This window comes from Camellia sinensis, chromosome 12, assembly GCF_055761805.1.
Source record: "Camellia sinensis isolate YWXY chromosome 12, ASM5576180v1, whole genome shotgun sequence".
In the NCBI taxonomy this organism is placed as follows: domain Eukaryota; kingdom Viridiplantae; phylum Streptophyta; class Magnoliopsida; order Ericales; family Theaceae; genus Camellia; species Camellia sinensis.
In genome coordinates, this window is record NC_138972.1 from 144,196,144 (window position 1) to 144,213,359 (window position 17,216).

General features: G+C 36.6%; 1 protein-coding gene across 1 annotated transcript; it reads left to right on the forward strand.

Moving 5' to 3' along the window:
• Nucleotides 1–284: 284 nt before the first annotated feature.
• On the forward strand, nt 285–16,538 carry LOC114259665 (dicarboxylate transporter 2.1, chloroplastic-like). The gene is made up of 4 exons (XM_028199690.2): nt 285–5,617; nt 6,812–7,125; nt 8,976–9,424; nt 16,243–16,538. The coding sequence occupies exons 1-4, from the start codon at nt 4,754–4,756 to the stop codon at nt 16,356–16,358; spliced, it is 1,743 nt and encodes a 580-aa protein (XP_028055491.2). The 5' UTR covers nt 285–4,753; the 3' UTR covers nt 16,359–16,538.
• Nucleotides 16,539–17,216: the final 678 nt, after the last annotated feature.

Sequence of the window (17,216 nt, forward strand, 5' to 3'; positions counted from 1 at the left end):
ACCAAGGAACGTTCGTATTTGAAGTGACGAAACGTGCCTCAATCCTTAGTTGCCGACGCTCTTGATCCAACATGATAGTGTGTGAGGCCTTCATGTGTTTTGTGCATTCATTCCATATTGATTTGCACACTTGGCTTCTTTGGCCATCATGCATTGAAATGCGTGATTGATGTCCCGAGGGTCGAGGACTATACTCTCTTGAGCCCATGACATGATAGGGAGGGTGGTCGTGCATACATTGTCTTGTAAATGCATTGACATGCTCTGTTTGTCCTCTGCTGCAGCAAAACAGCATTCTGCAGGAAGAGATGGTCGGTCGGCCATCTTTAGTGCCGGTCGGCTACAAATTTATGGCCGAGAGCCCCATTATTGGTCGATGACCAGTTACCCTTGGCCGATGGCCTTTCCACTTGGCTGATGGCCTCTCATAGTACCCAGAAGGTGATTCAAAAGCATCCTTGAGACTTGTACAGTTTTCAGAGGTGCAGAGCAGTGTAAACAAGGGCAGCATGAGCATGACGATAGACTTCCGAGAGGAGCCGAGCATGCATGCATGCATTTGTCCCTCTCCCCGAGGCCTCTTTACTGCTTTAGTAGCTTAATTAATTTGTTTAATTAGTTAAGTGTTGTGTAATAATTAATTAGCTAGTTAGTTAGTTAATTAGTCAATTTGTATTATTTATTCGGACCCTCCGTCGAGAGGGCAAATTTTGTAATAAGTGTGCGTGCGTGTGTGAATGTCTTCCAACGCCACATCTTTCTCCTTTTTACTTACCTGCTTTCAATGGTTAGTTTTAGGTCATGTTTCAATTAGCATCCTTATGCTCGCATGTTTGTATCATTCATCTATCTTGCATGCACTAGGCTCGGCACATCATACTAACTGCATAATATTTCAATTCCAATTTGAATACGTGCATCGAGTTGTTGCATTTCACATGCCATTTCTAGCATAGCCGAGCCTATTTCTAGTTGCATTTTGCATGTGTTGCATGAGCCTATTTCTAGTAGCATTCTCTGGCCAGTCTGCTCTCCCCTCACAGTGCCGACCCTGAGGTCGGTAGGAAATTTCATGGCTAGATGGTATGTGGATGTGACAGTTTGAAAAGCGTTAAGGGCGGTGCGACCGAGGATGATGTTATAAGCGGAGGGACAGTCGACGACAAGGAAAGTGAGCAACTTGGTGGTCTGCCGTGGATACTCTCTGATGGTGATGAGAAGATTGATGGAGCCTATGGAGGTCACCCGATCCCCAGTGAAGCCGACCAGTGGGGTTTAGAGAGGGGTTAAACTTTCTTCCCCGACCTTAAGCTGGCGATAGACGTTTAGGAAGATGATGTCTGAAGAACTGCCGTTGTCGACAAGTACTCGTCTGACTTTGTAGTTGGACAGGAGAGCAGAGATGATGAGGGGGTCGCCGTGAGGGTAACGGATGCCTGTGCAATCGGCCTCCGTAGAGCTGATGGGCTCCATCCATTGCTTGGGGAGTTTGAGGGGGCGATCCAAAGTCGCGACTTCTTTGTCGGAGCCCTGCCTAATTTTTTTGAGTTCGGCTCGCTGGATCGAACGGGATGGTCCTTCCCACACAAGTCCGCCAGCGATTACTCTGATCTCTCCAATCGGGGGGGGCAGGGTTGCCTTGTGCTCGGGGTTGTGACGAGGGGCCGATCATTGCCTTGGTTAGGTTGTGCTGGTTGTCGGGGAGGAATGTGTCGGCGGTTACCCCTAGTAGGTTCGGTCTTTGGCTGTTGTTGAGGGCGGGCTGTCATGAACCAATTGAGGCGCCCCTGGCTTATCAAGCTTTCTACCTAGTCTTTAAGGTTAACACATTCCTTGGTGTTGTGACCGTGGTCCTGATGGAAACCGCAGTATTTGGATTAGTCCTGCTGGTTGGAAGGAGACCGTGAGGGTTATGGCCATTTCAAGTTGTAATCTCACTGGATCTGGTTTAAGATTTGTTCCATGGGGGAGTTGAGAGCTGTGTACCGTTCGAATCAACCGGGCGGTCGGGTAGGTGCCGATCGGTCTGTATACTGGGGTGTTTAGGTGGTTTTGGTTTCAGATTTCTTTCTCTTCTCTCTGAGGGTCGGGTTTTTGGTAGTGAAATCTTGACGGGCGGCCAGAGAATCTTCGACATTCATGTGTTTTTGGGCTTTGGAAAGGAGGGTTGCCATAGAGGTTGGAGGGTTTTTAGAGAGGAAGAAAAGGAAATCGGATGATCATAAACTAGCCATGAAAGCCGTGAGAATGACCTTGTCGTCGTTTTCTGCTACCTGAAGGCTTCGGTGTTGAAACGGGTGATGAAGCTACGCAGTGACTCCCCCTCCAACTGGCGGATGTTGAGGAGATGGGTCGCCGGACGCCGTTGGCGCTGGGCACCGATGAAGTGGCTAAGAAAGGAGTGACTTAGGTGCTAGAAAGTAGAGACGGAATCCGTCGGCAGTTGACTAAACCACAGTCGGACCGACCCCTTAAGCATCACGGGGAAAGCCCGACACATGATCTCATCAGGGAATGCATGGAGGACCATCAGGGTCCTGTAGGTCTCCAAATGGTCGACTGGGTCCGTCGTACCGTCGAAGGAGTCGATCGAGGGCATTTTGAACTTAGGAGGTAGGGGCTTGTCCTTGATGGAGGCGATGAACGGGGAATTGGCTGTTGTAGAGGGTTTGTTTTGTATGTTCTGCATGACTCCTTGAAGTTGGAGTTTCATGGCTCGGAGCTCCGCATCCTATATAGGAACGTTGTCACCACCGGAATGCAATGGAGGCTGGACACTACTGGCCTCTCCCTTAGGAGCAGGTGCTTGGATTGATGGAGGTGGACCCCGAGGTGGCGGGTTCATATCTTGGGGAGGGGGTCGCAAACCCTCCAAGTTGGAAGGGTGGGCTTGTTGGAAGAGATGGCTCGGGGTTCGTTCTTGGTTAGGTGGGATATCTTGTGGTGGTGAAAGAGGCACATAGAGGTCTCGTTGGAGCAAAGCATTAATCAGGGCTTGATTTTGCTCGGCTAGGCGGTTAATGCTGTTGGTGAGTTCTATGAAATATTGTGATGGGTCGTTTGGGTTAGGAGGGTCAGCTTAGGGGTTGGCAGTGTTGTGTTGAGAAGCCATGGATCTAATTGTGACCATCCACCTTGGTAGGTGGCAGGTAGGGACTATCGGGAATGGGTCTCCGGCGACAATAAGCATAGTTGCCGCATGAAGTGAAAGCTTCCCACAGACAGCGCCAGCTGATGTTACAACTAGTCTCTGAAGAACGGGTTGGACTGATCCAGGTCTCCCACATGGTTGTCCGATCGTTGGGCCCACAGAGAAACGTGCACAAGAGTTTAGCAGGGGAACGAGAGTCCCCTAGAGAACCCTCCGACGAGCAAATTAGAGAAATAATAATGAACGGAATATTGAGATTGGATTGTGATAAATAACTTAACCTTCTCTCTGTCTTAGAAACCTACTTATATCCTTTACTCATCATTTCCTTGTCCATTCCGACCTGTCATGTTGGCCGAAAATCTATGCTCTAGCTTGCCTTGCTCATGGTGAGGCTGTCATGTTCCAACGTGAATGGGATATCGTAATAAATGCCGCAGGGGACCTCATTAATGGCTGATGTGTGGTGCAATAACTCTGCAGGATCTTTGTCTGCTTATGTGGCTGGTTTCTCTCTTGACACATGTTTAGATGTCATTAGTCCTTGATGCAACGTTGGGCTCCAGCAATGTTGGGCTTTAGTTTAGTGTTTGAATTATGTATTAGGCTCTAAGTGGTGGGCCAAAAGCTCCTATAGACCCACCTATGTCAAGTTGAATATATGGATTCGTTGTTTTTCTAACATACTATATAATTTATGTTTAAAGACTTAAAATGTAGGTGTACTAAACTATAATTTCTCGTTAAGTTTAATAATTAAAATATTATTTTTGTCAATTTAGATTTGAAAATAAATCAAAATTTTAGAGTTTAATTTATTAAAATTTAAAAATCAAGATTTATTTTGTTATATGAGTTTAAAAAAATTAAAATTAAAAAAAATATTTTTATACCACATAATTGTTATTGTCACTTTTTTTTTTTAAATATAAGTTAATTTTTAGAGTAAATTTAAAATAAAAAAAAAACTTTAAAATGAAGGACTAAAATGAAAAAATAAAAACTTTACGAACCAAAATAAGAAAAAGTTTGTAGAAAAAAAAATTAAAAAATCGCTATAAATTATTAAATCAGTCTCTTTATTTTATGTATACTTTTTTTTAAGAGGTGACTTATTTCCAGTTTACATAGTGGATTGAAGCATATTATTGGTCCTGTGAGACTTATCATCGGTCCTATTTTGATGATTTGAATAATTCAATATATAGAGCACATCAAGTACTTTATGCTTACAAAAAATCACATTGATTAGATATTGATAGTTCCTTGATCGAAACATATTTTTGTAGCTCTATACATTAAACAATTCAGATTATCAAAATAGAATTCATGATGATTCACACGAGCTCAACAACACATTCCAGTTCACACATCTCTTTTTTCTTTTTTTTTAATTTTATAAAAAATCAAAAAAAATAAATTAAAATAATTTAATTCTCAAACGGGGGACCCACATAAGGGGTAAAGTGCAATTTATTCATTAAAAACAAAACAAACACTACCACCTCTCTTTATGGTCCTTGTAATTTCCGCTCCCTCTCTCTCCTTCTCTTTCTTCTTCTGCTGTTACGATCATTCAATCACTCTGTCTCTCTCTCTTCAATGGAGAGCTTCGCACTCTACTCTCCATATCCCACCAGCACTTCCTCCTTCTCTCCCTCCTCTCGCATCTCCGTACACCTCCGTTCACGCCCTTCTTCTCTCTCCAAATCCCCCCCTTCCTACATTTCTCCCAAACCCACCCTCCGCCCCATCTCCCCCCTCCGTTCCTCTCTCTCCTCCGCCTCTCCTCTCTCTCTCCTCCAAGCCCACAATCACCTCCTCTTCAATCCTCTCCCAAAACCCACCAAAACCCTCAAACCAGTCCAAGCCTCTCAATCTCCCCCACCCACCACCACCACCACCACCACCACCGAACCAAACCCTCAAGGCGCTAAGATCGTCCCGCTCGTAATCTCTCTCGCAGTAGGCCTAATCGTTCGATTCTTCGTCCCCAAACCCCCTGAAGTTTCGCTGCAAGCTTGGCAATTGCTTGCAATTTTTCTCTCAACAATTGCTGGGCTTGTGCTGAGTCCTTTGCCTGTTGGTGCTTGGGCGTTTTTGGGACTCACCACATCGATTTTGACAAAAACCCTGACTTTTTCGACTGCTTTTAGTGCTTTCACGAATGAGGTGATTTGGTTGATTGTGATTTCGTTTTTCTTCGCTCGTGGGTTTGTGAAGACTGGGTTGGGGGATAGGATTGCTACGTATTTTGTGAAGTGGTTGGGGAAGAGTACGTTGGGTTTGTCATATGGGTTGACTGTCAGTGAAGCTCTTATTGCTCCGGCAATGCCGAGCACCACTGCGAGAGCTGGTGGTGTATTTTTGCCGATCATTAAGTCTCTGTCGCTATCCGCGGGTAGTAAACCGGGTGATCCATCAGCGAAAAAGCTCGGGGCTTATTTGGTTCAGTCTCAATTTCAGGTTAGCTTGAATGTTTGTTTGCTAATTTTAATTTGGAATTTTGATATCATTGGATTCAATTAATTTTGAAATTGTAGTTTGTTTATTGTTTTTGGAGCCCAAGTTTAGATGAAGAAACTCAATATGATTGCTTGTGTTGGGAATTCTCTGCTAAAAGCTTTGCCTTTTTTGGAGAATTCTTTCATGCTGATTAGTATTATGAATTGGGAAAAACATGGGTGTTCATGTTCACGGGGAAGACGTCGGACATGGCGATGCTATATAGTGACCCCTGGGTGTCACATGAACCCACTGGACAGAAGGAAAAAATATATTTTTATTTTGATATAAAGTATGGTTTGAGGAAAAATACTGCATATGTGAACCCATTGAAAAGTAAAAAGTTCGCTTCATCCACTTTTTCTTCTTCTTTAAAATAACTTGTCTTTGGCAGCTTATGGGTGATGATTTTTTACTTTTGTTTTCTATGTTCTCACTCCTACTCCTCTTTAGTCCTAGTGATGCAGAACATTAGACTACATTCAATAATTTTGCACTGTATCTGGGTGGTTGATGCATGGTTTTATCTGTCACTGAGATTGGTAATGTATTAGGTACTTTTGTAAATAATTAGTACCATTGTGGCTGGGGAGCACGCTCAAATTGTGACACATCTTGAAATTGCAGTTGTCTCGATCCAAACCTAAGTTTGATCCCTTATTTTGGAAGCTAGCAAGTTTTTTTAAAATGTAAGTGCTGAAAGCTTTCTCATTCTTAGAATGTAAATTCAAAAAGCTTGTTCTCTCATAATTTTTACATTTTCATTATCATTATTTCTCTTGAACAATTGGGAATTATCCCCCAAAGAGAAAAGTTTTCGCAATATTTCTGAAACATTGCCATATTGGTTGAGTTGATTTTAGCATAGAGCTCCCATCAGACAAGGTTATTTGTTTGATTTCTATGTTGAAATATATTTTTATGCCAAGTGTGCTCATGTTGATCAAACTTCAAAAGGCAGAGCTTCTTCTTTTTCATTAATTGGTTAAGCATCAATGCCGTACTTCTGTCATTATGTTGCGATCAATATTTGGATTACTATATATTGCATGTTACTAAAAATTGAGAACCATTTTGTTCTTCTATGCTTGACTTATATATGCCATCACATGTTGTATTGTGACTTATGCATTGCTGTTGTCTAATGCATGACAGTCTGCTGGTAACTCTAGTGCGCTTTTCCTGACTGCTGCAGCTCAAAACCTGCTGTGCCTAAAACTAGCCGAGGAAGTTGGGGTGATAGTTGCAAACCCATGGGTTTCTTGGTTCATGGCTGCTAGTTTACCTGCAATCGTTTGTCTCTTAGTTACTCCTCTTGTCTTGTACAAACTTTATCCACCCGAAACCAAAGACACGCCAGATGCCCCTGCTATAGCTTCAAAAAAGTTGGAGCTTATGGGTCCTGTCACAAGGAATGAGTGGGTCATGGTTGGCACAATGCTTCTTGCTGTCTCCTTGTGGGTCGTTGGGTAAGTACTATCTCATACTTTAATGATTCCTATGAATCCTTTTAAAATGCCTTTTGAGTAGGGATCTCCAGCATATAGTTTTTAAGAAAATGTCGTAAATAACCATAATTATTGGTTAATTTAATCTATGGTGAGGGCAGTTCATGTGAGTTCTTCATTGTTCTCATGAAAACAAATAGGCTAAGGTACAGTGGATATTGTTGCCATCTCTCTGTCTCAGTACAAAATCAGACCTTACACATTGTGATAGAAAATTTCAAATTTACTGAGGTTAAAAGTTCAAGCACTTGGGAAGTGGAGATATTCTAAGAAATTAGGAATTGATCTAGATGGACAAACTTGTATTAATAGACGGATGGGTTACAATTGCACCTTGTTATTCACTTGTGACAAAAATTGTAGAAACAAACACCAGGAGATTTTAAAGGGAGTAGTAGGACAGAGATTCCCATTGATCTCTGTTGAATGAAACTACGATGAACACTTTCGCATGTTAGGCACACTGCAGGCCTTACAAAATGAAGGTTCCGAATTGTGCAAGCTTCCTTTGTCATCATAGGCAAGCAAGGTAGACAGAATCATGTCATACATCATTCAATACATACATAGTGGTAGAAAAAATTGTGATGTTTCTTTTTGCTTTATTTGATGTTTAGAAAAGCAAAGTCGTTTTGGTTAGAATAGATCAGGAGTGGTACATCAACTTTGCATTTATATTTGATAAAAATGGCATAAACCCTGTATGGAATTATATTCACTGTTGATAAATCATTTTCCCCCCCTTCTTGTTGGCTTTTACTTCCAAAGTCTTGGTATACTTCCAGTATGCAAATGGGTGGTGAAATTATGAAAAATCCCATAAAGGTAAAGAACACTTCGAAACTTCATACATTTATTTAGTTTGTTAGTTTAGTTAGAAATAAGGATAGTATAGTAATCTAAGAAGCATGGACGCGACACACACAGACACCAACAATTTTCAAAAAAATTTCGGGCACCACGTGTGGGGACAAGTGCAAAATATATAGTTTTATATTTTTAGTATATGTTATATATATATATATATATATGAATATTTCATTTGAAGATATAATAAAAATATACAATATAACAAAACAATATACATCACGTAGATACAACCTTGCTTAACCTTCAATGGTAGTGTTATTAGGTATATACATAAATGCATTTCATAAATTTGATGCACATGTACTTATTAAACAAACGGCAGTGCTGGGGACCCCCAGCACCCCCACCTCCACGTGGGGGGCTGTGAGACCGAGGCCAAAAAAAAAAAAAAAATTTTGGGCCAATCAAAAAACAGTGGGGGTGGTGGGGGTCTTAGTCTTTTTCCTTAAACAAACGAGATTCTACGCTAATATGTCTCATGAGGGTACATTATCTTGTGCTGGCATGTCTAACAAAACAACAAGTTACCAAATTATCTGCACAGTAATGCTTTGTGAGCCATTAGTTTTCAAGTTTGTGTGTTTCAGATTTCAGTTGAGCTTCACCTGTGGTGTTTTGTGAAGAAAGTATATTACAAATAAGTTCCAGTGATCACAAATTTGATGTTATATTCTCATTAAAGTGCCTTTTTCCTTCGGAAAAAATAAATCTGAAAAACATGGCTGGCCCTTGATTTAAGTGACCGTTATATGCTGAATTTTAGTGCCAGTAGCACCTTATTGTTGTTCAATGCAATTGTTTTAGAACACACCCTTCTTGTTGATTGACATATTCACCCAGTGCAATATTTGTGATTCAACAATGATAGGAATATTTGATTTAGTAATATCTTAGAATTATTAGGTTCCTAAGTGTGTTGATTTTCTTGGTTCTGCATGCAGAGATGCTCTTGGCATAGCAAGTGTTGTTGCTGCTATGCTGGGCTTATCAATACTACTATTGTTGGGGGTGCTTGATTGGGACGACTGCTTGGGTGAAAAATCAGCATGGGACACCTTGGCTTGGTTTGCAGTTCTCGTGGGCATGGCAGGCCAATTGACCAATCTTGGCATTGTAAAATGGATGTCTGATTATGTGGCTTTATCTCTTCAATCTCTCTCTTTGAGCTGGCCTGCCGCGTTTGCTGTCCTTCAAGCCGCTTACTTCCTCATCCATTACTTGTTTGCAAGTCAAACCGGTCAAGTGGGAGCTTTATACTCCGCATTTCTTGCTATGCACTTGGCATCCGGGGTACCTGGCGTGTTGGCAGCACTGGCTTTAGCTTACAATACAAATCTATTCGGTGCTCTAACGCATTATAGCAGTGGTCAGGCTGCTGTATACTATGGAGGTGCGTCTATTTCTTTTTTACTCACTCTTTTAATAGTGTAATTATAAAAGTATATTTTAATCAGGTGATCAATCATCATCATCATTTATCTTTTATATATATAGGGTAAATTATACTTTTCATCCTTGTAGTTTGACCAAAATTGCACAGTAGTCTTTATTGTTTCAATTTGAACAATATTGACCCTAGTCTTCAACTACTGTTTCAATTTTGTTCTTCCATACAAATTGGATGTTAAAATTCATGATTTTTTGGCACTGTCAGTTGGAGTACATTTAGACAAATTTGACTGGAATTTGAACGGAAGGACCAAATTGAATCTGGACTTGAAGTGTATAGTTAATATTATTCAATTTAAAACAAGAGGAATTAAAGTGAAAGTTGGGTCAAACTATAGGAATGAAAAGTGTAATTTACCCTATATATATCTATATATATACGAGGTGGATGGCTTATATTTCGCCTGTCCTTCCGGAATTGCCCCTCTTCTAGGCTTGCTCCATTAGATGCTTTTGGTCCCATTTGGGAATTCTCTAAAAGCAGTGCCACTTACATGTGTTGGCCTTTTTTCTTCTTGTTTTTTAGTTATTAATTTATTTTATGTTAAGTTATGAATATTATTTAAAATATCTTACATAATAAAAGATAAAGTATAATTATTTTGATTATAGTTGTCCAAGAGTGAGATGTGCATAGTAGCATTTCGAAAATTCTTAGATAGTTCTTGGAATAAAATTATCATTCTATCAAAATATTTATTTTACTTTAAACATGTTCGGATATAAATTTATGAACATAAAGTAGTTGTTTGGATATAAATAATTGAATAGAATGGGGGTGTTTGGTAAAACTTTTTTTCAACTTATATAAGCTTTTGGCTTAAATTAAGCTGAATTGGTGTGTTTGGTACAACTTATGAGGCATAGATTATGGCTTAATTTAAGCCATTTTCGGCTTAAATGTAAAAGCAACTCCAAGGGTGCTTAAATTTTGAGCTGAAGTGCGCAGCTGTGTTTGGAGGAGCAAAATGACTTAAATGCCCCTCACAATTTCAAATAATTACGAGTGTACCATGTATATAAATCAAAAAATCTCTCATTTTTGTCTCTTTGATGAAGCTCTGGCGATTTCCGGCTTGCTCCGGCGATGAAACAGTTCTCTCTCTTCTCTCTCTCCCTCGCTCTCTCTCTTTTTCTCTCTCTCTGTGCGCTACATCCATGGCGCCGGTCGATCTCGCGATCGCGAAGTTCTGTCTGTCTCTCTCTCTTTGAACCAACGCCGTCACCATCGCGATCGCGCTACATCCAACGCCGTCGTCGATTTGAACCATCGCGATCTCAAACCCTAGCGCTGGTCGTCGCCCCTGTGCTATCGGAGCTAGGGTTTTCAAACCCTAGAAAATAAATTGAAAAAAAGGAAAAAAATCAATATTAATATTAATATTAATTAAAAACAGAATTAATATTTAATATGAAAAAAATTTTAAAAATTTACTTTTCAGAATTAATATTTAACACAATTTATTTCAATTAATATTTACTTTTCGTAATTAAAAAAATCACTTTTCAGAATTAATATTTACTAAAAATGAATGTTACTAAAAATAATTAAAATGAATAATAATAATATGAAAAATAATAGTAATAATAATTGATGGACAAATTGATACTAATTTTAATATTTAACACAATTTATTTCAATTAATATTTACTTTTCATAATTAAAAAAATTACTTTTCAGAATTAATATTTAGTAAAAATGAAATATTACTAAAAATAATTGTAATGAATAATAATAATAATATGAAAAATAATAATAATAATAATTGATGGACAAATTGATACTAATTTTAATATTTAACACAATTTATTTCAATTAATATTTACTTTTCATAATTAAAAAAATTACTTTTCAGAATTAATATTTAGTAAAAATGAAATATTACTAAAAATAATTGTAATGAATAATAATAATAATATGAAAAATAATAATAATACTAATTGATGGACAAATTGATACTAATTTTAATAATCGATGAACAAATTAATAATAATAATAATAATTAATAATTGATGAGCAATTGATAATTTTTATACTAAAATCACAATTAATAATAATAATAATAAAGAAAAGAAATACGGAGAAAGAAGAGAAGAAAAAAATTAATAATTTTGATAATGAATATATGAAAGATAATATGTAATGAAATCACAACATTAATATAAATTAGAACATGAATATTAATTTTAATGAATTAATAAATTAAAAAAGAAAATAAGGTGAAAAAGGAAAGAAAAGAAAATAAAATGAAAAAGAAAAAAAAATGAATTATAAATGAAATCACAAATTTTATATCTTACAAGGGCAAAAATGACAATTATACAGAAAAAAGTTATTTTACAGCTTATTTATCAATCACTACTCTGCTGCTGAAATCCATAATTCCACAGCTACACCAAACAGGTTACCAGCTTATGTTCACAGCTGTAAGTTATAATATGTTAAGTTATAATCTATAATCACTTTCTCACAGCTCTACCAAACGAGGCCAATGTATATTTAAATAATTTATTTTTATTCAAAACTTTAAATCCTAACATTTGACATTTGTTTGAAAGTTTATACCCAAACACTATTTGTGGTGTGTATTGAGAGTTTGTATAGTGTGTAAATAAAATTTCTCATAATTTTTTATTGTTTTATAAAAAAAAAAACAATTTTTTTCTTGTTTTCTCCGATTGTTGTATAAAAAGGCTTCTTATTTCTGAAAAATAGCATGAAATTCTTTTGAGCAATTCAAAACATATCCGAGTAATTGATTTTTTCAATGGATGATATGCTTAACTAACCTACAATATGAACGGTTCGATTTGTTTAATCTTCTACTCTATTCAATTCCGAGAAGAAAAATCTTATTTTGTGATATATATATATATATCTCAAATAATACTTAATTAATTAAGAGCAATGCTATTAACCCCTACCTTTCTTCCTAGAACTCTCACCTCTTCCATTTTTTTTAATTCTAGTTTTATCCCAACCTACAATTCCACTTTTACCCTCATTCCTAATCTTCTAACCCTAGTTTTCCAAACCCTAACCCTAATCACCTCTGGTAGTCACCACCATCTCCGACCACCCCTCACCGTCGCAACCACCATTTTCACTAACAAGCAACCCCAAACCCTACTCCACTATCGCAGCCTATCTTTCAACCCCCAGCTCCTCTTCCTCTTCGTCTTTTGCAAATCTGAATTAAAGAGAGAGATTGAGTGAGAGAGAGAGAGAGAGAGATCTTGAATGATCGTTGTGAAAACGATCTCAGCTGTTGGATTTTTGGTGATCAGTTGTGATGGATGTCTCGTCAGATCACCGGTGCCGAAGACAAGGCAGCCAAAGCTGGTAGTGCAGTGAGAAGGCTTTGCCAGGAAGGTCGTATTGCGAGAACCATTGCAATTAGTTGAAGAAAGCGAAGCTGAAAAAAATCACGAGAAAATTCAATGAAGAAGAAAAATCGAGCGGTGGATCGAAGAAGAGAGCGAAGATTAAGGTGGGTGTTTCGATGATGGAAAAGCAAGTGGGACTTGAATCAGGTTTTGGCGAAACAACAACAGAAATAGCTCTTGATGTTGAAGGTAAAAAAATGGATTTGGGGTTAAGGTTTGGGTTGTCAGAGCTATTTTTGTTGCCGGAGTTGGTAGGGTTAGGGTTAGGGTTAGGGTTAGGGTTAGGGTTAGGATTTGAATTTGGATTTGGATTTGGATTTGGATTTGGGGTTAGGGATAGAGTTGGTATTAAGGTGGGAGGTTCAAAGAAAAAAATGTTAGGTGGGGGTTTAAAGAAGTGGAGGAGCCAAAGTAAGAAGGTGGGGGCAAATAGCAGTCCTCTTAATTAAAATAAAGGCCAAATGTCATTAAATTTAGAAAAATAAAATGAAATTATTTATTTTCAACATTTACAAGATAAGCATTCAATTATATTTTTTCTAAAACAAACACTATGTCTGGTTCAAGGATTTGGAAAGAAAAAGGAAAAATGTGTTAAATTAGGTAAAATGTAGATATATTTTATTCGTAATTTATCTACTTTTTCCTTTCTCTTTTCAAATCACTCCCTAAATTTATGAACCAAGCACAACATAAAATAAGAAAGTACGATCAAAATTTAAAAAAAAAATAATTTGGTGCAAGTAGCCCATGCCTTGCACGTGTGCCATATGCATTTTATAACTACAGAAGAAAATAGTATAATTTCATACTTTTTGAGTCCTAACTTAAAAAAGTCATAACCAAACACTACATGAGGTACATCCTAAAAAAAAAAAAAAACACTACATGAGGCATAAAATAATGTCATAATTAAAGAAGAAAATTGATCATAATTAAAGAAGAAAATTGTGTAACTAAAGGTGCATATGATAGGGAGGTGTATCGTAGAATTCTCCTTAAGTGACCTTTCTTGGAGTTACTTTTACAATACAAAGCAGTTGTTATTGTCTACTATGTAATGGGTTGCGCTGGGCTGGGCTGTCCTGTGGGCTCATAGGAAAAAATATGCACTTTTGGAATGGCTTGGTCCAAACCGACTTCTATTACATTTGGGCCTTTTATTTTTATGTTTGTTTTGAGGATCTGTCTTGTACATATTTATAATTTTCTATTAATGTACTAAAAAAATTATAATTAAAATACAAGGAAAAATATGTTAAGATTGTTGTGAAGTTTTCTTAAACCTATTATGTGAAGGCATTTGTTATTCTCCGACTTTTAGAATTATGATTTTTTTTAATCTTTTCTTTTCTTGTTTTGTCCTTTCCATTTTTGTCGACAAATTTAAAATCCAAACATAAAAATAAAAATTAAATATTCTAAAATATACCCCTTCCTCAGTCATTGTGCATGTTATTTCCATCTTCATTCGTCATTCAATAGAAGTCGTAGAAAAGTACAAAGTCATTAATAGGTGTCAAGGAAGGAAAATCAGGTAATGTTTGGTAAAGTTTTGGAATTATGATTTGAGAGTAGAGTTGTATTTTGAGTTTGTGAGTTTTAAAATTATGATTTGAAAAGAGAAAGTTTGTTTGGTTATGAGTTTTGGAAAGAGTTATGAACTGAGTTTTGAATTTTTGATGTGACATGAATTGAGAAAAGTTGTTTGGTTATGAGTTTTGAAAAGAGTTTTGAATTTTTGATGTGACATATGAATTGAGAAAAGTTGTTTGGTTATGAGTTTTGAAAAAAAGTTTTCAAAACTTAATTCAAAAATTTATAACTTATAACTAGTCACATAACTCAAAACTCTATTGAAAATTCTATTCAAAACTCATAACCACTCTTTTTAACATTTAATTCAAAAAAATAATTTGTCATTTTGGTCTAAAAATAATAATTTCTATATTTAAAAGATATCAAAAACAAATATATATATATATATATTTTTTTTTTTTTTCAAATAACAGGTGGCGATTGGTGATTGAAAAAAAAAAAAAAAAAACTGTTCTAGTCAACTGGCCGGATGACTGAGTAGACCCAAAATTTAAAAACTCCTTTGCTTTTTAGAATGGAGAAGATGAGAGAAAGAGAGTATGTACGAATCAGCCAAACGTGAAAAAGAAATATATTTTGAAATGTGTGATGGAATCACATTTTCAAAAGACTTTTTCTTAATGAATAAATTATACACTATTTTCTCATAAAACACCAAGTTTACGGACAGCCAATTGACCATCAACATATAAGCAAAACGATAGGCCCACCACAATAAAATATTCCATCCCAATCCTTCACTCGCTTGATCCTTTCCTCTTGGTTTGTTTAAATTACAACACTATCATCATTCACCAAAACCCAACACCAATTCATTGATTTAATTTGTTTAAATTACAACTTTGATGGTGATGATACGTTCAATTGGTGGTGATTTCAAACATGTATCTGTGCGGTCAGCAGTCATGGTTTTTTTCATTTTATTGGTGTCCATCAATGGCCACGAAGAATTTAGGTAGGAATAATGTCGCAACTTGGAAATTTTATCAATTAACTACAAATTCGATTCTAAATTGGTGTAAAATTTTGTAGAAATGTCTATAATTCGGTAGATAATTGTAAAAATTTTCCGTCATAAGGTGGTGGAAGGATATAGATAGCTTTCATGCTACTAGATCATTGATCATTGATATTTGTAAATGTCTAGACTATTAATTAAAGCCTTGAATGTCTATAACTATGGGAGGCAATCATTTGATTATGATGGAAGAATCTAGATTGTTACCATATGTGAGGCATCATTTGGCCAAACTAACAAAGCAATTCTAAACTTGTGAATTCCATTAAATTGTTTTTCTTTTGTGTACTCTTACTATCAACTCAAACTCTACCTTCTTGTGAATTTACTTCTCTCAATTCAAACTCTCTCTACCCACTTCTGACTTAAACTCTATAATATCTTGAAAGTCCATTAGGGGCGAGTATCTTCTAACTCAAACTCTATACTATCTTGAAAGTCCATTAGGGGGTGAGTATCAAATCATGGTCCTCCATGGCCTAGTACACATATTCACCTGTTTCTAGGATTCTCAAATCTATTCACCTTAACTATGTTAGTTCCTTTTATAGTATATGTTTATGTTCATATTTATTTTTTTTGCTGTTGATTATTGAGAAGATTGAAGAGAAAGAGATTTAAGATTTGGAATTGATAACTAACTAATAGCATCCTCAATAGTTTAAGATTGCACACAAGTAATTATTATAAATTTTGTATCCTAGCAGATGTTGCAGTTTTGAGGACTGATAGTTTTCTTTGCCATGTTTGAACAGCTGGTTACGTAGACCTTCCTGACGTGTTTAGAGTGGGCTTTGTCATGGCGCTTATTAATGCTATAATCTGGGGCGTTGTTGGGGGTTTCTGGTGGAAGTTCTTGGGCCTATATTGATTCTTGACGATTTTCATGTAAATTAAAATAAATTTTCCTCCTGTTGTACGATGTCCTTCTGTCTCGGGGCAAAATCATTTACTTACAAAGAAAATTTGTCAATTTTTAGCTCTAACCTAACATTCAGGGGAGCTCTCTTTGGCAGTATTCTAGTGAAATAATTCTCATTAAAATTTAAAAGATGCATTATTTACTCTTTTTTTTTGGTGCAAATCAAAATTTTAACAAATTGTTGAAGATATATTTTGTGTCAAGTCTGATTGGATATTTAAGCTTTAGCTGCATTGTTAGGTTGTTTCTTCCTATATATGGCTTTATTTATTATTGCAGTAGTAATGTGATGATCATAATGACTATGTAGCAATGCTCTTGTACATTGTTAATGGAGATTTGATAAAAGTAGTTAATAAAAGGTTGAATTTTTTTATTATATTGTTTCACTTTGCTCACCCTCTGGATCTAGGGTTTACTTTGTTAACCCTTTTTGTGGGGAAGATGTAGCATTTTACTTCGTTTGTTTTGGTAGAAAATATTTTTCGATGACAACTTTTTTCAAAAAATGTTTTTCATAGAAAACATATTTCTATGTTGATTGCAACCTTGAAATGCAACTAATATGTTAGTAGTTGTATTGATGGTGATGGTGATGGTGGTGGTAGAGGAGGTGGTATTGTAACCACAAAGGAGATACAATCACGAAGAAGGAAAGATCAAGAGAATAATAGGAATAACCAAATTTATATTTGCTGGCCTTCTAGTCTTTTGCTGAATACAACACATTAGAGCTCCTTGTATAGGCAAAGGAGGAGCTCTAGGACAAACATGCTACAATAGTCCCCATAAGAGAGTTGAGACTAA